At 38.5% G+C, this 26,865-nt stretch overlaps 1 protein-coding gene across 2 annotated transcripts; it reads left to right on the top strand.

Annotated features, from left to right (window-relative positions):
* The first annotated feature begins 370 nt into the window (after window positions 1-370).
* MYBL1 (MYB proto-oncogene like 1) lies at window positions 371-21,734 on the top strand. 2 transcript variants are annotated; one of them, XM_058033087.1, is made up of 16 exons: window positions 371-430; window positions 4,173-4,275; window positions 4,401-4,472; window positions 7,199-7,291; window positions 8,462-8,682; window positions 10,372-10,555; window positions 10,778-10,852; window positions 12,321-12,425; window positions 13,672-13,905; window positions 14,204-14,569; window positions 15,039-15,181; window positions 15,406-15,520; window positions 17,116-17,232; window positions 17,319-17,423; window positions 19,339-19,518; window positions 21,347-21,734. In XM_058033087.1, the coding sequence occupies exons 1-16, from the start codon at window positions 411-413 to the stop codon at window positions 21,473-21,475; spliced, it is 2,262 nt and encodes a 753-aa protein (XP_057889070.1). In that variant the 5' UTR covers window positions 371-410; the 3' UTR covers window positions 21,476-21,734. The 2 variants fall into 2 exon arrangements, with proteins under 2 accessions (XP_057889070.1, XP_057889079.1); XM_058033096.1 differs by lacking the exon at window positions 19,339-19,518.
* The last annotated feature ends 5,131 nt before the right edge of the window (window positions 21,735-26,865 follow it).

The raw sequence follows: 26,865 nt of genomic DNA, 5'->3' as shown, positions 1-26,865 counted from the left end.
GCGGCCGGGCGGGCACAGGGCAGGGCAGCGGAGCAGAGCGGCCCGGAGACGGAGGGAAGGAGGGCGGCGGGCGCCGCCGGACCCCGCGGCAGCTCTGACAGCATCGGAGAGCGAGGCGCAGTAGGGGCGAGAAAGGGGCCGCTGCGCGCCCCGTCCTTGCGGGCAGCGGCCAGGCCGAGCCATGCCTGACGCGCCGGGGCCGGGCCGGGGCTGAGGGCGGCCGCCGGGGCGCTGCGGGCACCGCGGGCACCAGCGGGCCCTGGGAGGATCCCTGCCCGGCTAGAGGCATTCTGAGCCGCCGGTGCCCCGCTACGTTCCTGCCCGGCTGTGAGAGAGGGAGCCCGGGCGGCTCGGGGGCTCCGTGCTGCGCCCCGCGGCCGTGGCGGCCCCCCCTATGGTGCGCGCCGAGGATGGCGGAGAGACGGCGCAGGTGAGTGCGGGACCGGGGCGCTCTGCGCTTTCTGCCCCCCTTCCCCTCCCGGGCAGTGCTGCCTTCCACGCCGCCGTCCCGAGCCCAGGTGCCCCCCCGCGCTCCGGGATCCCGGCCAGGTGCCCCCCCCGCGCCCCGGGATCGCAGCCAGGTGCCGCCCCGCCCCTCAGCGCTGCTCTCGGCCTCCTTCCACCGCCCCGGCCTCGGCTGTCACTGCCCACCTCCCTCCCCCCTCCGGCACCCGCGCAGGTATCTCCTTCGGACTTCTGGGCACCTCCTCTGGGGTACAAATCCCGCCTTTGCCCTGGCGGCTGCTCTCACTTCTGTGCTTTCGCTCAGGTCGTCTTTGTTGTAGCTTACCTGGGCAGCTGCGCTTGTCAGTAACAGCTGTGTTGTCTCCGCTGTCGCTTTCCGTGCTGGTTATTTTCCTTTTGCTGGAGTAACACCTTTTCCTTTTCACCTCCCAACTTACTTTGGCGCAGTTTGGGTTGTGGATTCTTTCCGTGTGTTCAATGGACCTACTTTTTCTCAGCTGATGTATTATTTGACTGAAGATATCACAATCTAGCCTGAAATATTCCTGAGAGATCACGTTTTGCACAAGAGCTCTAGCAGCTGCCCTAGATGGCTTTCGTACATCTTTTGTTATATTGACATGAGAATGGGTGTGTCTTTGTTTTGTATTCAGAAGGTGGGTCTTGGAGAACTGTTTTGTCGCTATGGTTATTCCTGTCTTAAATCAGTTTCTGGAAAGTTAGAAGTGTAGGAGAAGGATTAGGATTGGGAAAGGAAAGGATACTTGGTGAGTTATCTATGGCATCTGGGGTTTGTTGTGAATGTATACTTTTCATGGAATTGGGGTTGGTTTCAAAGTTACGCATATTAAAACTGCTTTTGTGTTTTCCTCTGACATGGGAAAAATTATGAGAGAATATTTTTCTGCAAAGCTGCAACTAAAACAAGAAAACAATGCTTTGGTGTTCTAGTTGTGTAAGCCACAAAGGGCTTTGCTTGCAGAGGCTGACTGCTGAAGCTATCTGTTCTTGGCTTGGAGACAGCATGTTTCTTGGCACTCCTAATAAGCATTTTGTAGTTTAAGGGACTTTCACCTGTGGTATTACACACAGTGGTTTCATTTTTGTCAAGCTTTAGATTGTATTATCTCTCCCATGGCTGTGGAGTGCTTTGATTTCATGATTGAAAGTACAGCGGGTTGTGGATAGCAGAGGAAGGTTTGGTTAGAGATCGGTAGCCCGAGGCGGATGTTGTGTCAGTGCCTGATGATGGTATCTCCAAAACTCAATCATTGAAGCTATGAGCTTTCATGAAAGTGACTTCAAGACTTTTAATCTAGGTGTGAAGTAATGACAAAGTGTAATTGTTTTGCACCAAATGGTATTAAGTTTAATCTCACATTCATTTAATGTTAAATTTCTCTTGGTTGTTACAGTTGCAAGCTTGATTTTTTTTTTCTTTTAATGGTCCTCAACTCAGAATTGCAAGGACAGCTAGCTCAGATCTCACAAAATATGTACTTTATTGTCCCAGATGTCTTATTTGATGAAACTTGGTGGATGCCTTCCACTTCAGTGCAGTATTTTAGCAGTTTCATAACTGCAAGAGAATTGTCAAAGGAGCTATAACAACCCCATGTGTTTAAAAATCTTGTCTTTTTAATTGAAAACTTCAAGTGGTAGTCTAGTCAAGTAGTAGTCTTGATTTATAGTCTGTCACAGCACTGGTGTAAGCAAGACTCAGGACTAGGTGATTGTTCAGGTGGAATGGAGGTGCCAGAGGGGTTGGTGGCAGAGGCACCGGTGTGGCTGTGGGACTCCCGGGGCAGGGCTCTGAGCTGCAGCTGCCCCAGGCGGGGCCCCCACCTGCTCTGGCACCGCACATGGAGCCCTGCTCTGCTCTGCTCTTGGATCCCTGGGCACACGGAGCCCTGCTCTGCTCTTGGATACTTGTGCACATGGAGCCCTTCCCTGCCTTTGGATCCCTGTGCACATGGAGCCCTGCTCTGCTCTTGGATCCCCGTGCACATGGAGCCCTGCTCTGCTCTTGGGTCCCCGTGACTTTTCTCCTTACTGGAGACTGCTCATGAACCAGTTTGCTCTGCAGTGGGCGAGGAGGTCATGTTGACAAAGGGCTCTTCAAGAAGGCCTGATTTTAGTTATAAGTGAACTGTATGGCCTCCTTGGTATGAAATGGTATTATGAGAAGTGTACTTTGGTATTACAATCCTAAGATAAATCCCTGAAGTTTGTCAAATACCTGTGGACAAAAGAAAAAAGAGGAGTTGGTAGGGAGGCAGAAAAAACTGTTACTTCTGAGTTTAAGTTTTGTTTTTGTAAGTCTTAAGCCACTGAACGCAAACCTCTTAAAGCATTTGCAGCTCATTTTTTTTCCTGAAAGTATGATGAAGAACTTGCTGTTGACCTTCCCACAAGTTTGCTGCCTTGTCTTTCAGCAACTCAGCAAAGTTTTAATTTGCTTATGTTTTACTGCTGCATCATGAAGCTAAGTAGGGCAAATGCTGATGTGATGTAGGATGTAGAAGCAAGTCTGCAGGAGTTGGGCACTTACTGTCCTGTGGCAATGCTTTTGAATAAAGTATGTCCTCAGTGGCTGACAGGAACAGGCTTAATGGGAAATAACAAATAATGTGTAAGTGGTTAATCAGCGTGCTGTGCTAGAAAATTGCATGTTCTAGAAAATAATGGAGAGATCATCCATTGAATGTGTTCTTGGCACACCAGCACAGGTTAATTTCATTACTGGGGAAGAGTTTCTTTTTATACTTTTGATTAAAAAATTGAAGGATGAGAAGAAATAATTTTTGTTTAGAACCTGAATTTATGATATTTTTATCATGCTTTGTACCAATAATAAAATGGAGAAGAAAATTGCCCTGTGAAACTGCTTTTAATTTAAGTGATGTATTTGGATGGGAGTCCCTTCTTTGTGCCTTTGGTATAATTAATGCAGGGGCACAGCAGCTCTTGTAGTTAGAGCTAGGTTTCCACATGTGTTTGAATTTATGCGAACATGAGTCACTGACAGAAGTTTAAGCGATGATTCCATGAAGCACTTCCCCGTGCCGCCTGTTTGGAAGGCTTTGTTTATGCAGGCTGTGGAGTTCCGCGTTTCTCCAGTAGATGGAGCGGGATCTACGCGGAGTCGCAGCGGTAGCTGGCTGTTCTGCGCTTTGGGGCTCAGCGCTGAGGCCCAAATTATTTATTCTGGAACGTCTGTCTTCAAAGATTTGTATCTAATTCCTGTAACACCGAGGCTACGCTTTTGGTCAAGTCAGGAGCCCACGTAAAATCTCAACCTGAGATTTACTTACTTAACATTCTTGTTGTGTTTGTTGTTTCACTTACGGAGGTGGATCATGAATGTGTTTTGCAGCCTAACACCACTCTGTAAGCTCATTCATGTAAAATAAAGATGAAAAAATGTATTAGAAATGCATGAGTCTTAAAAAGTAGTTTTTACTTCACATTTAAATCTTGTCTTGGAAGGAGTTATCTGTCCAGTGTGTGGCCTTGAAATAAAAATTAATTTGGTAATTTGACCTGGTGAACTGCTAGAGGCAGACGTTGTGATCGTGCAAATCCCATGTGTCATTTTAGAACAATATGTACAGATTGGAAAAAAACTGCAAGTAATTAGAAAAAAAGATTTTTCAGAGATGTTTTGAACTATTTTGATCTTCTTCACTATCTGTTGTATTTTGCAGTGAGGAAGACGATGACTTTCAATATATGGATCATGACTATGAAGTACCACAGCAAAAAGGTTTGAAGAAGATATGTAGCAAGGTGAAATGGACCCGTGAAGAGGTAATACTTTTTTTTTGTTTTACTCTGATCCCTACCTGATCTTCTTAGCTCATGAAATATGTTATTATTTAGTATTGTATGGGGGTAGCATGTAAAATTTATTGGCTGAGGTTATGTCTTAACAGGATGAAAGGCTAAAGAAGCTGGTGGAACAAAATGGTACAGATGATTGGGCTTTCATTGCTAGTCATCTACAAGTAAGTTGAATCTCTGTTTCAGTTAAGTTCTCTTAATATTTATTTACTTTGGTCATATGTCTAGCTTGGAAATGAAGTGAAATAGACTCAGAAGCACATAATAAGAACTGTTTTAGAGGATTCTTCTAAAACAGACTTGATCTAGCTCAGACCTTGAAGAATCTTATGGGGTCAGTCTTCAGTGATAGTCTGAAATGATCAAAAATGCCTTGTGTTCACGCTTGCTATTTGTTTTCATTATGGAATTCATTCCTGTATCTTAGTGGTTCCATCACTCGTGGTGGCTCTATCCACAGTTCACAGGTTGCTTCTGAGGCAGTTAGGAGAGTGGGTTGCATCTGAAAGATTGCTTGAAAGGAGCAGGATTAATTTTTTATCTGCCATAGGCAAGGGAGCATGTGTGCTTTATTTATTTATTTGTGTGTTTGTTGGGGTCTTTTGTTTGTTTGGGTTTGATTTTTTTCTTACAGTGATGACTGTTTCCCTGAGGTAATGGTAGAAAGTACCTACAACCAGAATTGATGGTGTTTGTTTCTCTTCTGAACAAATGCTATTAAATGCCTGCTATAGAATATAAGGCTGAAATTACTTCCTAGAAGTGATATTGGATATTGAAATATTAGAAATCAAAAAAATTGGACCTCCTTCTGCCTTTGAGGTTCTTACAATATTATGTGGGATGGTGTGGTTGTATGAACTTCCACTGTAAAGTAAAAAAGGACTTGAATTCTAAATGATGAACAACTATAACTTTGCATTGTTCTCATGTTTTTGTGCAACTGTGATGCCTCTATTTTTTTTCCAAGTGGCAAAATATAGATATCAGGTAATGAACTCAAAGCTTCTAATTTTAAGTCGTGTAAGAACAAATCCATATTCCTTACATGTACCTTATTCCCTTATAAAAATCAGTGACATGAGTGGATGGCAGAGGAGAATCAAAAAGCTTTTATATTAAATTGTTTGAAAGTACATTTGGCGATACTGATATGCAGGTGTAGTGTGGAGTTGCATTTAACAGATCTAACAGTTTAGTAAAAAATTCTCCCATCTGAAAAAAAATGTTTCTGGAGACAAACGTGTTGTTCAGCTGGGCCTAAGTGAGGTTAAAAAAAACATTCCCCAGTTATCATAGGAAATGTGCATAATCAGGTGCCTGCTGCAGAATCATTGATGTTGGAAGGAATTTCTGCAGGTCATCTGGCGCTCAGCCCCTGCTCAAGCAAGGTCAGGCTGCCCAGGTCAGGGTTTGGGTTTGATTATCTCCACGGATGGAGCCTGCACAGCCTTTTTAGGTGACCTAAATAATGGAGGCTGCCAGCCAAATAATAGAGGCTGGCATAATTCACACTTGTTACTGATGGTCTTTTGCTTGGAAAGCCAAGGGTATCTTGGATTGTAAAGGCCCTCAAGCTGCTGTGCCTTTAAAACCTCATTTCTTTGCTGGACTAGCACAGATAAACCTTCCCTCCATTCTGCCTGAAAAAAGTGAAGATGGCTTCAAGGTCACTCTCAAGAGTGAGAGTGTAGCTTGTAATCACTTGATTTTTTTTTTTTTTGGTGGCTAAGGCAAACTGAAACGATTATATTGTTTCATTCTGCCATTTGCTTTTCTCTTCTCTCCAAATCATATTATGATTTCAGAAATGTCTGGAAGATAAAAGCACTAAAAGGCCACAATTTAAAATGGTTTTGTCCAAATGGTAACAGCTATTCTATATTGAGTCTGTCTTTTACAGCTTCGCTTCAACAGGAAATGATGATGTTTTGTAAAAAACTGTAGTGTGCTTTTAATCATACAGTTACTACTTGTGATTATCTTGAAGGTACTGTGAACAGTGTAATGTCAAGTGTCAGTGTTCTGGGTGGTTTTTCTGGTCTAGCAGACTGCTTCTTCTTTAACTTCATCTTAGGTAACACCTTTATTTGGTAGACAAGACCAGGAAAACCTTGCAATTGGTATTTGCTATCCAACAGCTTGCTCTGAAGCAAGACACAAATAATTGTGTCCCAGTGTTAAAAAAGTATGCTGTCCTGGGCCAGGCTCTTACCTGTATATTTGTGAGCATTTGACCAGCCTTTTCACATAGACAGCTTTTAGGAGGCTAAGTGAAGGTTACTTCTCTTTCATAACTGGGAACAATATTTCAAAAGATCCTTAGTGAAGCTACAGAAAAGCACCATCTGTCCTGACCAGCAAAAACAATCTTCTTTAATTAGTATATGTTAACTAAATTTGATCTAAATCTGTTTTCCCTAACACTGTAGTAAAGAGCTGAGAATACATTCTTTTGGGATTTAGCAAAAAGTGTATTCTTTTATTTGGAAGGAAAAGTATTTCCTTAAAAAGTTTCTCCCCTTATTTAAATTATAGATAATGTCAAAAATAGATCAACCACAAAGTTCAGAGAAAGTGTGGAGTAATGAGGACAAATATAAATTTTTCTTTAAAAATTAGTAAGGTGTGAATTTGTTTATCAAGTTACTACATTGAAATAATTAAATCAGAGCTTCATGCAAGGTTGGTTTTTTTCCAGAGAAGACATTTTTATAAGCAAATGGAATAAGAAATAATAAGGGAGAATTTAACGATTATACTTAGAATTTAGAAATTTCTAAATAAGTCTTTTAATTTGAAATAAGCTAATAATTCATGCTAGAATGTATTTACAGTTTTATGTATTTGAGAGTATAACAGCTACACTGCTCTTCTAAAACTGTTTCAGAATCGTTCAGATTTTCAGTGCCAGCATCGGTGGCAGAAGGTACTAAACCCAGAATTGATTAAAGGTCCCTGGACTAAAGAAGAAGATCAGAGGGTAACAAAAACTAGTTGATACTCTGCTCTTTAATAAAATTGACATACGAGTGCTAAGAATGTGTACTTTTTTTAAGTTCCATTTCTATGTAGTTGATGTCTGATGCATCTTGTGATGTGGATACTTTTATTACATTATGATGTGTGAGAAGAAAAAAATTCTCAAGTAGATGGAATATTTGGTCTGCTCAAGCATTTAATTTCCCATTAGTGCGATTGCTGGCTGAATTACTCTAGCTTATCAAGTAGCGGGGGATCTCTTTGTAGCACTAAAGGTCAAAGGTCTCATTTACATCTTTTGTTACTCAAAAACATCAGACTTGAAGGGTTTGGGAACTAAGGGAAATTATTTCATAACCTACTGTTACAACCCTGAGATCAGCTCATTTGGTTAGGGCATAGTGCTAATAATGCCAAAGTTGTGAGAGTGATTCCTGTATAGGCCATTGGACTCGATGATCCTTCTGGTTTCTTTTCAGCTCAGAATATTCTGTCAAACCATTTCTTTGTGTAAAGAAGCTATCAGTGGTCAGGCTCCTTTTTCACCTTCCTGTTGGTAATCCATACTGTAGCCTTTTGCCTGCACAACCTGAACTGCCTGGTAGGGAGATGCAAATACAGATTTCTTGTTGTATTTCAAACTGGTTTCTTGTTCCTACTGTTTAAAACTGTTCTAAGATATTGTGAACTACTGTTTGCCAATTTATGAATATGGTCTTCCTCATATATTTTTTTTACAGTTCTCAGTAGTCTTTTAAGAAAAGCTTCTACTCTGTAAAAACTCCCAGCCTCCATTTCATTTCTAGATGTAGAAGTGTGGGTCTTTTCTCACATGAATACTGTTGAAAGTAGTCAAATGAAATGTTTACCTATTTTCTTTTTTGCCCTTTCCGAATGTCAGCTTATGCAGTCAGTGATAGAAAGGAAACTTCCAAATGAATGTTTTCATCAGTATACACTTATATTCTAAATAAGAGAGAGAATTTGGAGTTAGTAATTTCTGATTTCTTGAAAAATTATTTTTAAATCCCCAAGTCACTGTGTGCCTCCTTAAGCCTAATATCAGTTCCTATAAGAATGCTGTTCTAAAATGTGTGTTTATCAGTGTTCTCAGCCTTTGATTAGGTAAATTAGGTTTTGAAATTATAATGTGCTTTCATCTATATTGCAGGTTATTGAATTAGTTCAGAAGTATGGTCCAAAGCGCTGGTCTCTAATTGCAAAACACCTGAAAGGAAGAATAGGCAAGCAATGCAGAGAAAGATGGCATAACCATCTCAATCCTGAGGTAAAAAAGTCTTCATGGACAGAAGAAGAGGACAGAATAATCTATGAAGCTCACAAGCGTTTGGGAAACCGATGGGCTGAAATAGCAAAACTGCTTCCTGGAAGGTGCTTTTCAACTCTGTTTGTGTTAAATGTTGGAATATGAAAAGTGCTCATCTCAGTACCCTTTCAAATCTCGTTAGTTAGAGAGCATCTGCTGAGATTACTTCAGAATATAGTTATCTTGATAGATGCTAAAAATCTTTCACATTTGACCTGTGTTCTTAAAAGGATGTAAAACCCATAAAAAGAGCTCTAACCATTTGAAGGTGTCTTCAGATTCCTCCTGATCGCTTAAAAACCCTCTATAATCAAGCTGAACTGAATTAACTGCAAGCAGTGGCAGAAAAGTGGTTTGATACCAAACTTGATCTCAAAGTGCCTTCATTAATATGCATTTGTTGGTGACTTTCCTGGTTTAAGATCTGATTTTTTTTTTTTTTTGTGTAGCGCTTGTTGAACTGGACACTTGTAAAAGAAAATCTTAGTAACCCTCAAAAGTCCAGACCTAGGGGTCATGCTTTGCAAAGTTAGTTGGTTATCATGAAGTCTCTATGTTAAGAATTAATTGTATGCATTGTTTGCCTTATATTTCTTTCAGGTTTCACTGCCAATTTCTATGGTTGTGGAAAACAAAATTTTAGTGTGTGAACAGTTTAATGAAATAATTCTTTTACCTTGTACTGTTAACTGAAATTCGGTGTTAACCTGTCCCTTTCTGAATTCAGTTTGTGTTCAAGAGGTGACTGTCTAGCTATGCCTGAGGAATATCAGCATTTGTTACCTTGGTGTAATGAGGGCTGCATGCTTAAAAATGTTGTGTTTTGATGAAGTGCACAATCCACGGCTCACAATAAATGCTTTGGAGGAATGAGAAGCGACATCTAAAGAGAATTTTGGAGAGGGAAGATGAATTTGACAAAAGAATTCCTATTTGCTAGCTTGTTTGTTGTCAATAAATTGGACACTCTTAGCTAAAGACTGCTAAGGATCATAGATCTAGAAGATCTGAAGAGTCCAACACTACTGGGATGAAAAAGGCAAATACTTCTTGGAGTGCCCTTAAATGAGAACAGGGCTTTAACCAAGTTTCTGTGTACCCCTACCTAAGGTTAGGAATAATAAAACTAATGTTTTAGACAGTAATGCAGTTATAGTCTACTCTTGCCTTAATGTTTGTTTAGTGTTTGGAGTGACTTCAGCCTGCCTGTCAAAATGCCATGCCTGTTTTATCCTATCCATGATCAAGGACGTGAACAGGTAGTAGGACATTCTTCCACAAAGCTGCATGTAAAATGCAGAGTGGGGGTTGCAGGCTGTCAGTTTTAGAAGAGATGTCTTCTGGTAGCAAACACCAGCCAAAGTGCCTTTATTATGTTTTGGGACAGGGAGGTGATTTTCTTAGCTACCTGCACTGCAAATTTATAGCAGAGAGGTAAATAACAGTGTTCATTAAATTATTCCATGTATCTAAGAAAAAAGGTTCCTCATCATGATTACAGTCAGAACCAAGGCTTTCTCCTTTTCTGCTTTTAATATCTGGCACACTTCAAGTTTAGTAGAAGGAAGTTCTAAAAAGAGTGGCTTTCTAGTCATTATGCCAAAACCCTGCTGATAACAGAACTTTCGGTCTAAGCTGCTGGAACTTATTGAATTTGTGGCTTCAGATTAACCTACTGTATAAACCCTGTCAATTGTGTCATATATTAAATTTTGAGATGTGGAAACCAGTACTGTTTTATGCTTTCATTTTAGGACTGATAATTCGATTAAAAATCACTGGAATTCAACAATGCGAAGAAAGGTGGAACAGGAAGGATATTTGCAAAGTGTTATAAAGTCTGAAAGTGCTAGTTCTGCTGAACTTCAGCCCCAGCCTTGTCTGACTATGGAACACTTGCACACTCAGAATCAATTTTATGTGCCTGTTCAGACACATGTAAGTTCAAAATTTAGAACAATAAGTATCTCCCAGTTTCAAATAATTGATTTGGTTTGAAACAAGAAACACATCTGAAAGATTGAAGATCTGTTGAGTATTTTTGTGATTTTATGGCAACTCAGGATTTGTAAACCATAAATAATTAATGTATAATAAACTAGAGTTCATTTTATATCCTCATTTTCTTGAGGGTTTGTAAAATGTTTTATGTCTTTTTAGATTCCAGCATATCAGTATGCCTCACCAGAAGGCAGCTGTCTAGAACATGCTCCATCTTCTTCCAACATAGTTCAGGTAAATTGTTAACAGCCTTCATAAATTAAGGAGTATTTACTGCATAGTATTATTCAGTAAATTGAAAAGATGTGTATCTTCAAAATGACTGTTAGTCTTTATCATTCACCTACATTTATATAGGTTCCTCTGTAAGTAAGCTTGCTAGTGTAGTTGGTAGTTTTATGCAGGGAAAATGAAGCTTTCTTTCTATATCCCAGATACATGATGTTTGTGCTTATTTCTGACAGAAATATGGCTTAAAACAGGCTACTTGTTAAATCTTGGGGCTAAATTGTGACCTATATTAGAATTACCTAGCTTACGAGAGCTTTAAGACAAGACTTTACTATTTATATCTATGTAATAAATACAACCCTATCCTGAAAAACTCAACTTACTGTGACTTACACTTCTGCCTGTGCTTTTTTGTTCTCATTTTATTTCTTTCTCACTGATAAACATCTTTCAATAAGTTGCCCTTCTGCAGCATTCTAAATCCTGAAGAATTAAGCAATTTTAAAACAAGTAGAAATTGGATATATTATTTCCTTTTGCTTTTTTGGGCTCACTTGGAATATATCTGAAATTCCTCATGTGGTGCAGAATGAATATAGATCTTGGTATCTAATATGATGCCTTGGAAGAATTCTTGTTTATTTGGAATTAGTAAAAGAAGTAAAAAAAGACACAGGGAATAATACATGGATTTTTTTTGTGTTAGATAGAGGAATTCTGTAGAACTCTCTACCTAACCTGAAGTTTCCCTGTGCAGGTCATCTGTTTCATGTTGCATTTTCTTCCCTGATAATGGTATAGGAATACAAGTCACAACAAAGCCTCAATTGGCTTTTGACAGTCTGGATTGCCCTACACAGAAAAGTATAAGATACATTCTGCTCCTTCAAGTACTCTCTAAACTAGTGATAGGATATATCCTCACCTATATTTATAGCAATAATGGAAGGTGTTAAGGAGGTTAAGAACAAACAAACCAATCAAAACCAATTAACTAATTTTCTTTTCTGATAGTAGTGTTGGGATTACTTGTATAAATACTGTGCCAGCAAATGCTGATTTGAAACACTTTCTCACACACTTAGTGAGGACAAATAACACAGAATTGTAGAAGGAATGTGAAACCACAAACATATAAACAGTGTGCCGGCACTTGGTTCTATTAAAGATAGAATATAGTGACTTTAGTTCAGAAAGTGCTTTAGCACACAGATAACTTACAGACTATATTAGAATCCAGTTAAAATACCACCTTACACACCACTATAACATCAGATCCATCTCCTGATAATTGGAGTTGTTTCAGTTGTGGGTGACTTCTGTACTACAAAATGGGATACAACCTGAACAGTTTTGTTCCCTCTCTGTGTAGATTCCTGTTAAAAATACAGCTGTGTTATAATGCAGAATCTTTACTGTGAAGAAGTGGTGGAAGTAAAATTAGTAATGGCTTCTTTCTTAAATTTTTCAGCAGCCATTTATTGATGATGATCCTGATAAAGAAAAGAAAATAAAGGAACTTGAATTGCTACTTATGTCAGCAGAGAATGAAATCAGAAGAAAACAAATGTCTTCTGTAAGGACTGTAAATTTCTCTAAATCTTTGAATTTGCATTACTGAGGTTAATCCTCAGAAATTCAGTAACGGTTGTGTGGTTTAGTGTGGTGTTTTTTTCACCTGACTCTTTAAAATCAAACCTATGGCTGTTGCATTGGAAAACAAAAATCTATATATTAGAACTGAGACAACTTATTTTTAGTGCAGTTTTCTAAACTGTGAAGACAGCAGCAATATGACCAACAATTTGGCAGTTCCTAAAACCCAGTATTTTAATCCTCTTCAGGAGGTGACATGTTTGATATCATTGCCATTCAGTTTTATGGATCGGCAATGTTGAGTCTCTGCCCAGTAGAGGTGAAAAATACATGGGTTTTGCCTTTGCCCCATTTGATTTCGAAATGTCCTGTAGATTATATTTTCCTCAAACTTCAGTGTGAGTGCTTGCAATACTTAATACCCACATTTGGACATAACAAACACTAAATAAATATGCATTGTACACAATTTGTGTGTAAATTCAGTGGAATTTCCCTAATTCCGTAGAATTAGGGTGACTTGCAGATGGCAGTCACTGATTTCTTCAGAGGGCTGGGCATATCAGACACCCAACTAACCCAACCATATTGATCACTAGTTTAGGTTACAGGTGAACTTCAGATTTTATGTGGCAGAGTTATTCCTGCCATTCTTTTGAAACAATGCAGTCTGCTTATCTAATAGCATCTGGTTTGCTTCTAGATTTCCAGTGAAAATGAAAATTTGTTTCTTCAGTACTAAGCAGTCTACTGAAGTGGGATAACCTTTTAGAAGTTTACTCAGCTATTAATGCAAAATCTGCATTAAAAAAACCCAGATCAAACAAGTAGTATTTCACACTCTAGAAACATTTTCTGATCTTAAAATTAGAAGTTCAGTGTTCTGTACTGAAGATTACTTCATATACTGGTCAGGTACACAGGAAACTTGCATCAGAGATGGCTTCCAATACAGCCCATAGTTACCTAAGTTGTGAGTGTGTATAAGATATGAATGTGAGGTAAGATAAAAATCTTACACAATTTCAGAATGTTGAGCATGTTAATGTAAAGAGAAGGCTAATTTTTTTAATTGAAACAGATAATTAGTATTTAAAAATGCCAAATTTAATAGTTATGCTTAGTCTTTCCTCACACTACTTTTTTTCCCACTCTGCAGTCACATAATTGACTCTTTTCAGCCTCTAAGATGAATAAGATTAATGTGTTTCTTCACAATTTTTTAGCAAGCTGGAAGCTTGTCTTGTTGGTCTGGAAATTTTATCATGGAGGATTGTATGCCTAATACACTAAGTAGCCTTGAGGAACAAACAAGTAATTTCTACAGCATGGATGAGACCCGCATCACACCTGTTCAGCAGAATTCACCACCTAAGTACTTGGGTGTAGAAGCAAATAGAATGTTAACACCTCTACAGACCATTCCAGAATTTGCAGAGGCACTAGATCTTATGGAAATTGTAAGTTTGTATTCCTTTTTAAAAATAAGTTTTTAATTAGGAGTGTCAACTTACACAATACGTGTAAAATACTCTTAAATTACCATATTTCGTGTTTGTCTATAATTTCTGCCTTATCAAGTGCTTTATTGCCTGTTTTAAAAGAATCGTGTCTTAAAATATCCAGTGTTTTATGACTGTATGAAAGACACAGAGAATAGTTCAGTATATGGCTTGTGGAGGTAGAGGGCTGATAGCTTGGCCTGGACATTGTGAAGTAGTCTGGGATAAGCTGCTCGTGTTTTGCCCCACGGCACAGGATCCGGTGGCATGGAGCGATACGTGCTTTGAGCTCTCCGAGGCCGTTGTGTCCCCTGTCAAGCCGGCCCCAGTGAAACTGATGCGGCTCCAGCACAGCGACGGGGCTGCCGAGTGCCAGTACAACGTGGGCGTGATGCTCGATGGCAAAAACCACAGCAACATCAGCGGGGACGAGGAAACCGTTTTTTCATCAACCTCAAACTTAAGCAAGTTCAGCAATCCACCTGCTATCCTGAGAAAGAAGAAGAGATTGCGTGCTGGGCAGTCCCCGGTTCCTGAGCTGAACGACGGCTTGTGCAACGATGCCGTCAATGTGGCACTGAAGCGCACGCCAGTGAAAACACTACCGTTCTCTCCATCACAGGTGAGGGTGTTTTAAATGCTGCTAAATGTGAAGACTCTGCTGGGTGGGTTATAAATTGTAATAGTTTCTTCCCTAGTAGTGCATTGTAGCCTAAATAAACATGTCAAAAAATTCTTAAAACATCTGCATAAGGGTAAATATATTAAAAATATACTGTTAAACAACCTCTGTTTTGAAGACTAATGGGGAGGGCGGTAGCAGCAGTGGCAACCTGTGTCTCAGCTCACACTTTCTCATGCAAATAATTGTTGCTAGAGAGCTTTTGTTTCTGTGACCTAATTAACGAGTGGGGATTTTAAGAAGAAAATCAAGGTTTCAGCAATAAGTGTAAGTTGAGAATAGAGTATTGGGATTTGTCAGTAAAAGTCTTTCAGATACGTGTATATAATTTGGAGGGTTTTGCTGTTCAGCACAATGGTGAAATTTTGTATTGTAAGGTTGCTTTTTTTTTTTTCCTTCTTATGCTTAGTTTTTCAACACTTGTTCTGGAAATGAACAATTTAACTTTGAAAATCCTGCATTTACATCAACTCCAATCTGTGGGCAGAAAGTTCTTATTACGACTCCTTTACACAAGGAAATGACACCACAAGATCAAAAGGAAAATGTGGGGTAGGTTTATTACATTAAACATCTGGTAGTGTTATTAAATTAAAGTTTAATACACATGGGGTAATGCTATGGTGATCTCAGTACTTTCAGATGCATGGTGGTGATATCTGTTTTGTAAATGAAGGTATTTTAACGTGTTTCCTACATTAATTTTATTACATTGCTAATGATAAAATATTAAAATGTTAAAATGCACGTATGAATGTTTTTCTATGCTTGAATAGTTTTAGAAGTCCCACAATGAGAAGATCTCTTTTGGGTTCAACACCAAGGACACCAACTCCTTTTAAGAATGCTTTGGCTGCTCAGGAAAAAAAGTATGGTCCCCTCAGACTTATGGTATGTGATTATACTTTTTCTTTGTTGCAGTCTAAATGCCCTCTTGGTTTTGACGTATTGGAAGCCTCAGTGTGATCTTAAAAAGCATTTACTTATCCTAGACAACAGCTAGAATGTGAATCAAAACCCCTTTGGATGTGGTTGTTAGACTTGTATCCTTCAGTGTAGTATGAAGGCATGGTCTTCTTCAATAGTAATTTAGTACATATAATCATTTGATCCACAGTAATCTTAAATGCTTCAGTTTCTTGTTTGTGAGTTGTTTTAAATTTGCATATCCTTGCTAAAACTGTATCTCTTACAAGGTGGCTGCATAAATGCCTGAAATTTAATACTTTAGGATTCTGTTTTTTCAAAAGAAAAATTATAAATCAGAGAATGAATGGGTGTGGGTTCTCCAGCTGGGTAATCTGGTAAGAGCAAACTGCTGTAGTTGAGTATGACTGACCTCATTATTTTAAACAACTTTCACATTTCACTTGAAAAACTGCATTATCTTTGAATCCTCTATGTAAGAGCTATGTAAGAGCTGAGTTGTTCTTTGATTTTGGTGCTTCTACAGCACTAGGACTGAAACTAGGTGTTTACCACAGTATGGTAATCTTGAGTGATGTTTGCAGTTTTCTTCATCCTAAATCCCAAAATTTTAGTATAGCAGTTCATGATCCTCTGATTCAGCTGGCTGTCACACACTTTTTTTTTGTTTGGTTGACTATGGATAATGTTACCTTTTTTTGTTAGTTTGTTCCAAATGAATTAAATTTTTGTTCTCTTCCTAGCCTAGCTAAGGTATGTTAATGCATAATAACTTTTGGAATTCAGGAGACATATGCTCTTCAAATTCTGAAAAGATTCCAGCCAATATATATTGACTGCTTCTTTTCTGCAAACACAGAAGGTAGCTCAGACTTTGCCACAGGGCTTGGCACCATCTGTGTTACCCTATAGATTCACAGTCCCTCACTATGCAAATGGAGTGGTTTGGCATTCCTGTTTCTGTCCACTATTAACCTCCTGTTCAAAATCAAATTTTGAGGGCTTAAGGGAATTCTTCTCCTGTTGGTACACAAAGGAGCCATCTGTATGGCTTCTGTGAAATTCTGTACTGTACTTAGGACTATCAATGTCTTATTCAAAGATTTGTGCTAAAATTGGTATAAATTCATTTCACAACAACAGTTAATACATTTCCAGTGCAGTGTTTTAGTATGTTTTTATGCATGTATATATATATGTGTGTGTGTTTTAGGTAGGTATTTAGTATATATAAATCACTTTTATCCCTTTTATCAGTGGATAACCATTTGCAAACAAATAGTTGGTCTTCTTCAATGCTGCCTTGCATTTTTTGAGGCATTGTGTGCATATATATGTTTTATCTGGCTAAAAATAATGTGGAGTAAAATGAACTTGAAATAATCTTCATAGCCTTGAAGTGTAGCCCTGTGATTTTTAACTACAGTAGCTTAGGTCCTTTCTTGCTATGTTTTGCAAGATCTCTTTTCTGGCCTACATTAGCTGAAAGTAGAATGTTGTAAGAACTGGCCGCTAATAGACTTCCTGTATTTTCTTCTTCAATTTTAATTAATGTTTAGTCACAACCACTTGCCTTCTCGGAGGAAGACATTAGGGAAGTTTTGAAAGAGGAAACTGGAACAGATATATTTCCCAAGGAGGAAGATGACGCTTTGTATAAAAACTGCAAGCAGGAGGTAATATGACAATAGTAATTTCAAATAGGTAATACCTGCTTTGAAATAATATTTTACAATTTTTTTTTGCAAAATGTTTATTTCAGCACAACTTTTCTAAAAAAGTCAGAAAATCACTGGTCCTAGATCCACAGGATAAAGAAGAGGTTGGGGCCCAGCATTTGACAGAAGATAATAGTTTAGATGTACAGGTAAGAATTAAACTAAACTAATCTAACTGAAGAGCATCACTGGCAGCAATATTAATATGGAACTGTGTATCTTTTGTTCTGCCCACTAAAATAAATTTTTGGACTGAAGTTGCTAGATTAATGCATCTAGAAAGTGAAAAGTACCTTCAGTTTCAAATATTGTTTTAAGTACATAAGAAATAGGTGAGCATTGGGCTTGAATTCATGCATGAATTTTTCCTTTCAGTCCTTCAGAGCAGGTAAAATAATGTGAATGTAGCAAAGCTGTTTCCATGCTGGTTGCCTAAAACCTTTAGCATACATATCATATCATGCTGAAGCTTTCTGTAATATACCTGGAAGATGACATTTGCTTCTGTGCTGTGCATGCTTGACAGTCTGGCAAATGTGTTCTGAAAATACCTAATTGCATATTAGGGAGCATGTTTTTCCTGCTTCACATAGTAGGGGAATACTTTAACAAATATCAAGGGTATAAAAGATGAAGTTTGTGTGCTTCCTCTGCCTAAAGGAATTTGAATACTTCTGCCTCAACAACCAGGACATGAAGAAATCAGATATGAGGCTATTTTGATCCCTCTTTCCTTTAAAAAGAAGCTTAATGTTTTTTCAGTTGAGTAATTGAATAGCTTACTCTTTAGTCTAGTGGGAAAACTCAGTTCTAATGAGTTCTTAATGCATGTATGTGTTTAATGCTTAAAGAGTAAATGTCTGTAATTCTTGATTAGATTTAAGGCTATATACAGGATGCAGGAGCCAAATTCCTTAAAAAGCCAGAGTAAGGTGCTTAGGTCATACTCCTTTCTAGCTGGTTTTCTAAATTCCCTTCTAAAGTGCCTCTTAGATTCTGTGCCAAGCCTTTGAATCTTCCTGCTGGGTATTGGGTGCTCTGCCACCTAGTGGGAATTGCCAGCTTCCCCAGGAACGTCTTTTGGGAGGAGCAGCAGTGCTGCAGCCATTCCAGTCATGACCAAAATGCCTGCTGTTCTCTTAGTGCTGTCTTGTTATGACACATTATTGTAGATCACTGAGTCCAGGTTAAGATACACTGTGATGTTTTGGTCTATTAAAGGCTGGGGACTGGGGAAAAGTTGGTTTTTCCTGCATTTTTATGAGGAGTGCTGGTGGAACAAGAACATTCACTCCTAGCAAGAGAGATAGTAGTAGTATCTTATTTAAAAATGAAAAATATGCCAATCTTTAAGTTGAAATTGTGTGTCCATGTGATGATAATTTAGGAATAAGGTCTGAGGAAGAATAAATACTTAAAGGTGGTTTAATGCAATTTAATGGGTGTTTTTGTAAGCAAGCAAATGCTTTGCCATTGTTACTGTGAACTAACTTTTGGTCTTTAAAATTGACATATATCTGTCTTCCACTTTTGTATACTGAAGCTGAATTAATTTATGGTTTTTTTCCATAAACATTACCAATATATAGAATTCTTCTGGAATGATCCATCCAGTGCTTATTTCAGTTCTTAAAGCAGTTCCTCCCCCTAAAATTGATGTGATACTACTTTTTTGACTCTAGTCTCCTTGTCCTGACTTCCACAAGGATTGTCCTAGACGTGAAAGTGAGGGGATTTTTCATTTAAACTGTTCAGTGGTTGCCACCTTATCAAATCTTGTTCTTAACAAAATATATTAGAGTGGCATGGCTTTAGAGTAAAGAAACTGTCTACTCAGTGACGCCTAAACCGTGCTTGCAGCTGCTTGTTGTACTATGGATCCCAGTATGGACAGGCTAGTTCTTCATATACTTCATTACATTTTCTTTTCAGATTCTTTCCTAGGGTCTTTCTGATAGTATTGACTTTATTTACAGTTTGGCTTCTCTGAAGACAGCATTTGAAGTCTTTTTGTATTAACTACTAATTATTATTCCTGTTCTCTACTCTCTTTTTTGTCAATAGTCAAAAAATGCATACACCACATCTTTATTAATGACACCATTGTTGGAAATACAGGACAACAGATGTAACCTGACATCAGAAAAACAGGATACAAATCCAGCAAACAAAGCAAATGCAGTAATTAAGAAGAAACTGAATACATGTGCTACAAAAAATGTCAAAATGGAGAAAACTCTTCAGGTCTGGATGCGAAGAATTCTGTTCATTCTGTTAGTGGGTTAACAAAGAAATTCTGTATTGCTTTATTTCTGTCTTGCACTAATATCTAGAATTGTTGAAAGCAGTGATCCAGTTTCAGTGTTTCTGTGATTCTTATTTCTTGTAAGTTGGTCATTTTTCTGCAAAGTGTTTATTCATAGCTAAGTTCTTCAAACACAACCCTGATGTTTCACACTTTGGTTCAGTGAAACAAATTGATGTTTCACTAAGATTTGTATGTGGGAGGTAAAAAAAACAGGATAGGGGGAGACCAACAAAACAGGTTTGGGTGCCCAAGACTAAGAGTTAGAAAACTTGACCTGGTGCAAACCAAACTTCTTTAGGACTTTAGTTTCTCAAATTTGTCTGGTGCTTACTCTTCATAATAAGCCCAGTGGGATTCATTAAGCAGAGTTTATCCACAGATTCTGTTTGGTAATTATTCTAGTAACAGGCCTGTTCTTTTACATATGTATATTTTCCGTACTGGTAAAACCACTGAAGCTAGTTTTCCCTCTGTCCTGATCACCAGCTTTAAGAAGAGATTTCTTTGACCTGACCAATTCCAGTTTGTCCAATAGGGAGCTAATGTATAAGGTATTTTTGTCTTCTCAGAATATCTACTCTGTATTAATAAAAAAATTTTGAAAACCCAGAAGACATGACACCTGGAGCCTGATCTTCTATATTCTACTTAATTGCTTTAACAATTATGTTTTTAAGTAGAGAGACAACAGTATTGCTTTCTGATCTTTTCTTATGAGGAAGAAGAACAAAGTTCATGTAATTGTGATATTAAAAGTAAAACAAAAAATTAAAAAAATTCTTCTGCTGTGAATTGCAGCAAAGGTGAATACATCTATCTGACCCAGAAGTATGGTCTTCAGAATACTTAAAAGGGGAGCTTAGTCATAGTATACTCACAGATATTTTCATTGAACCATCTTTTTTCCTTTTTCTCTTTCCCCGGAGAAATTACCTCTCAGTTTTATGGCCTCTAACCCCAAGTCCCTTCCATGAATCAAGTTCTGCTAAATTTACAGAGAAGCTCAAACAGCTAATTTCTTTGTGAATCAATATGTGGAACTGATCCTTTGGATCAGTTTCCAGCTCCATGTGGGAGGGAGTGGATCTTGCATTCTTCATCATGCTACAATCAGCCAGTGTCAGATCCAATTTGGAGCTGAAATGAATCAGCTTGAGATTCAGTACCTTATGTGAAGATGTAGGCTTTGCTTCATGGAAAAAGCAGGACTAGTAGCTTAATTGTTCTTCCATTCATCATTGTCATTCCCAATTCCTTTGCTGTTTCTAATATATTCCCCAAAAATCTGACCATTCTTCCACAGCCGTCACTTGTTTCAGTGAAATTCTCACAATCTTCTTTTTCAGTTCCCAAATCATTTTACCTTCCTTGGTGTCTCCAGACAGCTGTCAGTAATGTGTTTTTCTGCCTGTTGAACTTTGCACATTTAAAGAGGAAGATATTCAAAGAGAAGATAACTTAATTAGCTTCCCTTTTATGTATTAATTGTTGAACTGGTTAGACTCTCTTGAAGAATGTTTTTCATTTTGTGTGTTTGAACTCAAAGCATAACCCAGATGCACTGCTGGGGAGCTGTATTTAAGGGGTGATGAGGGAGCTTTGTCACAAGTTTTAGGTACTGTACTGTAGAACTGGATCCTTCTCAGTAAAATATATTATTGCTAGGCTTTAATAATTTAGTACTACTCTGAAACATTGTATGAGAATTGCTTAAGTATTTTAGTTTGTTAAAAGAACCTTTTTAATGAACTTTATTTTATGCAGCCAAGTCGTGACTGGGAGGCAGTTGTTTATGGAAAAACAGAAGACCAGCTTATCATGACTGAACAAGCAAGAAGGTATCTGAGCACATACACAGCTACCAACAGCAATTCAAGGTCTCTGATACTGTGATGGTCACTGCAACTGACAGCCATCTCTTTCCATTGAAACTGAAACAATGTTGAAGGCCATTCCCGTGCCATACTTGGGAATTGAGTCTTTGAGAGAGTCTGCCAAGGGAAACCTTAAAGCTACCTTAAAGCTTCCTTTCTTCTTCTGACTGACAAAGAACAGACACGAAGCTCTTGCATTCTTTACGAAGGGATACCGCAAACAGTTCTGCAATGAATTTTTTAGATATTAAAAGAGTAACCCCCTAAAATATAAAGAAGGGTAAAATACATTGCAGTACTGACAACATACAGTTTTTAGGTCTATTTTTCATATTTATTCTTTTGACTTGCATCGCTTTTTTATCTGTTAGAGCATTTTCAATATAGAGTAGGTTTATAGGTTGTTACTGGTTTCCAAACGAGCAACATACATGACTGAATGTGCTTTTGCTTATGTAGCATTTTCTAGTATATAAAGAAACACAATGGAAAGGAGTACAAAGGAAGGATAGAAAGTTGCACTACTAATTTTTTTTGGTATGCTGCAAAACAATGAAATTAACTACAGTGTTAAATATATTTATTTGCAAATGGTACTAGAAGTAGGCAGAGGGGGGTGAATTAAGTTTAGTGTAAAGCATCAGTATTTTCTTCATAAATCTCAAAATGAGATGATTGTTGAATGTATTGTACAGTATGTAGGAACAAGCAAAATTTTGTAAATTGGAAAGGAGTCTGTTTTTATAATTTATTTCCATTTCAAAGCTTAAATGTAGATATTTATATGTATGCAGGTTGTCTAGAGGCCAATGTTGTTTCCTGTTAAAACAGCTAAGATGGAAAAAGGACAAGTTTAAAATATATGAAATGGCAGAAGAATTACAGTGGTGACATGTAAAAATCTATACTGTATGTTACATCTACATAAAGATTGCACTATAGCCCTAAAATCATGTTGGTCTACAACATAATTACAAGGTATTCCTATATTATACAGCAACTGTTCCTGTACCTTGTTTAAATATATTTAGAAAGAAATGGTGGGGTCTTATATGTGACCGAGGAGTACTTTGTCCTGCATAGGAACTAAAAACGAATGCATTTACAATATGTATATTTTATTCCTTTTTTTTTTTTTAAAGAAACTTGGCACCTTGGATCTCAAAACAATTTATCTGCACTTAACTTTGACCATTATATACTGACTAAATGTTTGAAGAGCAAAGAGAACATTCTTTTATTTATGAAAAGTCTTTGTCCTTATTTAAAGGTATACAGGTCACAACACTTGCTTTAGTTGCCTATTTTAGGTATTTGCACTTATTTTATGTCTTTATTTTTGGTTTTGAAGGAATGTTTTGGTTTGCTTTTGTTGTAGAGATTTTTATGTAGTTAATTTCGAGCAAGTTATAATGGAGTGCTCTCAACAGAATACTGACAGGTAAATAGAATTGTACACTGTAGTTTTAGTTATTTATAATTCAAACACTCTTCCTCTCCACTCCCGGGTGTGCTGCTACAGATCGTGGCAGAATCGGCTTGCTGCTATGAGAGATGGAAAGAGCGAGCATCATATGCACTGTATGTAAAATTACACGATGTCAGGTTCTCTAGTTAACTTAATGAGATCAACCAGTACTATGCAGGGTGTGGAAAGTGTTCCTAACACTTTAATATCAAAGATGGTAGAGAAGAATTAATTAATGGAGAAATTTAACATGTGATGGATGAGCGGCACAAGAAAGGTAATGGGTTCTTAAATTTTTTTAAAGCATCTCAAAGCTTATACAATCCTTGTTTTTATGAGCTTTTTGATATTGGCTCTGATAGTAATTGGCACAAACATTTTTAGTAGTTTTTAATTCACATCAAAATTTCAAGGGGGGCGGGAATCCTATTATAAGCAAGGGATCAGAAAATGCCCATCATGCCAGGATTACTCCTCACCTAGCAAAATTTAAAGGAGTCAATTGGAATTCTTGGCAGTACTAGATTTAGGTGTGCATTACCAGAATGGATTTAACAGCAACATGTAATGCTGGAGACAACATTTAATTCACAAAAAATGAAATCAGACATTAAGACAGAATGACTATCTAGAATCTGGGTGGTATATTGAAGTAGAAATGGTATCATCAAAGCTACCTATACCAAGTTTAAGCATAGATTTATGGTAAGTAGTCATAATTTGTGTTGGTATTGGTTGGGTCGTTTAGTTAACTCCTACTTTGTTGCTTTAGCAGGAAGGTTTTAATCTTTCATATGTCAGGCATCTTATTACTTTTTGAATGTTGTGTGCATTTGCATTTCTTTCAGTTTATAGGTAAATTGTACATGCAGCAGCCAAACTTGCATGAAACCTAAATACATATTACACCATATTTTTGTTCTAAGGTTTGACATAACGTGCAACAAATGCCTTGTTTATCTTAGTTTTTGTTGTACTACAAACTTTTCTTTTATGTAAGAGGATCTCACAATACAGACCGCGTTAATGTCAGAAATAAAGCATCTATGTACCAGGTTACTGTAAGTGTCTTTTGTTTGAAAGCTGTAATACTCAGTGCTCTTAAAGCAACATGTATGTATGTGTGCCTGTGGAACTGCAAGAGACCTGTGTTTTCTGGCCTGGGCAGAGACAGCAGATGTGGAAATGAGTGGGTTACACAGCAGGATGGAGTCCCTTGGCAGTGCCTGCTTCAATCCAACCAGCGTGTAAGCCTGCTTGTATCTGATTATCAGTTTATATTTGTCTCTCAAAGCTGTAACACAAATTTTTAGGTATAGAAGACAATTTGAGTGATGAATGCTGATTCTGTAAAGCTCTAGTTACATTCCTTTCATTTGTAGGATAGGGGTATTTTAGTATGTGTGCCTGAGTCTTGGGAGGTAAATGCAAGTGTAAGCTATGTAGTATGATTTTTTTTTCCCCTCCCTTAAGTAGTTCTCACATACATGTATTAATCTGAGTTAGTGTTAGACTTAAACTCTCTTGATCAAAACATGGGCATTCAATGCAAAATTTCAGTTTCCTTTCCCAGTTTTGTCACAGTATAATTGATTACTAAGGTAATCTGTTGAAGGAAAAGGACAAGAGGGACTAACATGAGCCACTTTTTCAGAAATAGGTCCTGGTAATTTGTATCATCTAGCTTTAAGCTGTATGAGCAAACTCTTGACTGTTACAGGGGCTTTTCTGGGGATTTGGCTGTCATAGCCGCTGTATGAGTAACCTGCAGACATGCTTGTGTTTGCAAGTGAAGTTTTCCATCACTTGGGACGAGTGAGGTGGACTGACTAGAGCTGTTGTTTGTGCTGGCTGCTGATGTCTGAAATGGGGGCAAAGTATAGGTAGAGGAAAGCAAAGTCTAGTGATGTAGCAAGTTCATTTTTCTGTATTGAATTTCCTCACTGAAACAAAGTGGAGCAGATGGACAGCAAATAAGCAATGTTTGGCAGGAACTACAATGCCAAGATTGTAGATTTTTATTATATGAAAACTCAGGAAGCTTTCTTATGAGTCTGACTTATTTGGAGGAAATGGTCTTTAGGAATTGATTGGTGAGAATAATCCCAGTTCCTACTGCTGTTAATCAGATTTTGCATGAGAATGACTACTAGATTTGCACCAAACTAAAACTGATCCAATGCTGTGAGTGAATCAAGCTTTGTGAAATAAGGGTTTTAACACTGAATGTTCATGGACCCACACCAAGGTTGCACCATACCTTGTGTGACCAAGATGCACAATGCCAGCAACAAAAATTTTGAAACTGAAATGGATCCTTGCATTTGGTTTTGTAACAAATACTCTGGTAAAGGTTCAGTACCTAGACAGAAAATACACTGATGTTTTCTAATGCTAGACCTCATGTAATTTTTTTTCCATAAGTTTCCTTGACGTTGGATAAGCTGAAGCTTTACAGGCTTAAATGCTTACTTTCATGAGGAAGCTGTGGATTACTGTTTCTGAGCCAGCAGAGCCAAAAGGTTGGTCCCTCTTGAAGCTGCAGCATACTGGTGTGTGTGGCTTCCCCTGGAGACAGCCAGTTTATCCCTTGAGTGGGTTGGATTCTTGCCCTGCAGCTGAAGGGAACAATGGGATCCTTGTAGTTCTGCTAGCATGATGTGTTGGAAGAACAGGTAAGCTTTGGACATTTATACACAATCCTACATTTTTGTATGAAGCAAAAATCCAAATGCTCATACTAGATCACCTTAACAAACTTCAGTAGTGCAGCTTCTGTTTGCTTCTGGAGTAAGAGATGTGCAATATGGCATTCTTCAGTTTCAGCTTCTGCTGGTGGTGTGGTTTTCTTTCTTAATTTCATTTTCTCTTGTGCTTCATTGTTGTGTGTGGTTTTTTGAGGCACAGAACTGAAAGGAGCCTTCTGACAGTGCCCACTCTTGGGCTGTATCACCCCAGTGATGCAGTTGCTATTGCAATGGGAGTTCTGTCTATCTGCTACTATGTATTACAGAAATGTTGGGTTCTAATTTGGGTTTATTTTTAGAGTCCTCTGGATTACTTTACCTGACCTCTGATTTCCTGTGTCATCACACCCTCTGATTACAGAGAGAATGGACGTTAACAGCCTTAGTGCAAGCAAGATGGGAATGGACTGTGTATCGGCTGGCAGTGGTGGACACGTGTGACTGTCCCATGTCACCATCTGAGGGGAAGGAGTGCTTTTCTCTTTTGGGAGGGAGAATTCTTCTTACTCAGCATCTGCTTCCTTGCCCACCGTTGAGCAGTTACTTGGTCATAGTTACTCCTTGCAAAAGTGATGTTTGCTGGTTGCACAACCATCAGAGCTTCTACCCCTTACAGTGTTGTGTACTCTGCTTCAAAATGGTCTGTTCCATAGGTTGAGGAATATTTGCTCAGCTTTCTGAGGGTGTCAGGCTTTAAATAAAAATTAAAAAGTAAATTAAAAGAATATAAAAATTTCTCAATCGGACATAGTAAAGCAGACAAAGAAAAGTCAGAGAAAAGTGCTTATTGAAGACTGCTTATATGCAGTGATAAAAAGTATCTCAAAAGCCTGTGCAGGAACTGTCTGAACAGCCGGAGCTATGCCTACGTGTTAGGTGGAGAGACAGAGTTTGGGATAGGAACCAGCTTTGTACACAGGAGCGGCTGAATATGTGCTTCCATGTGATGATGTAGGGGTGAGCTGACTAGCATCGCTGGCTGCTATCTCGAAGCTGAGCTGTGTGCGGGCGGGCAGCGCCCTTGCTCGCCTGCGTCTCACGCTGGTCCCGCGAGTTTGCGGCTCCTCGGGCTCCGGGAGCGCTCGCCCCGCGCTGGGGCTGCGCGGGGAAGGGAGAGCGTGAGCTGTGCGAATAGCCGGATAAATCAGCCGCCGGCGATTTACAAATGAATGCCACGTTCTTCGCAGCCATACG

Source organism: Melospiza georgiana, chromosome 1, assembly GCF_028018845.1.
Source record: "Melospiza georgiana isolate bMelGeo1 chromosome 1, bMelGeo1.pri, whole genome shotgun sequence".
Lineage (NCBI taxonomy): Eukaryota > Metazoa > Chordata > Aves > Passeriformes > Passerellidae > Melospiza > Melospiza georgiana.
Note: the sequence above shows the minus strand (reverse complement) of the source record. Positions and strands in the feature narration are given on the sequence as shown.

Bases quoted from the DNA above. Each gene is read 5' to 3' on its own strand.
- MYBL1 (XM_058033087.1), top strand. From the start codon at position 411: ATGGCGGAGAGACGGCGCAG. The intron at 7,292-8,461 runs GTAACAAAAACT...TCTATATTGCAG, and splicing joins CTAAAGAAGAAGATCAGAGG to GTTATTGAATTAGTTCAGAA. The intron at 15,182-15,405 runs GTAGGTTTATTA...ATGCTTGAATAG, and splicing joins GATCAAAAGGAAAATGTGGG to TTTTAGAAGTCCCACAATGA.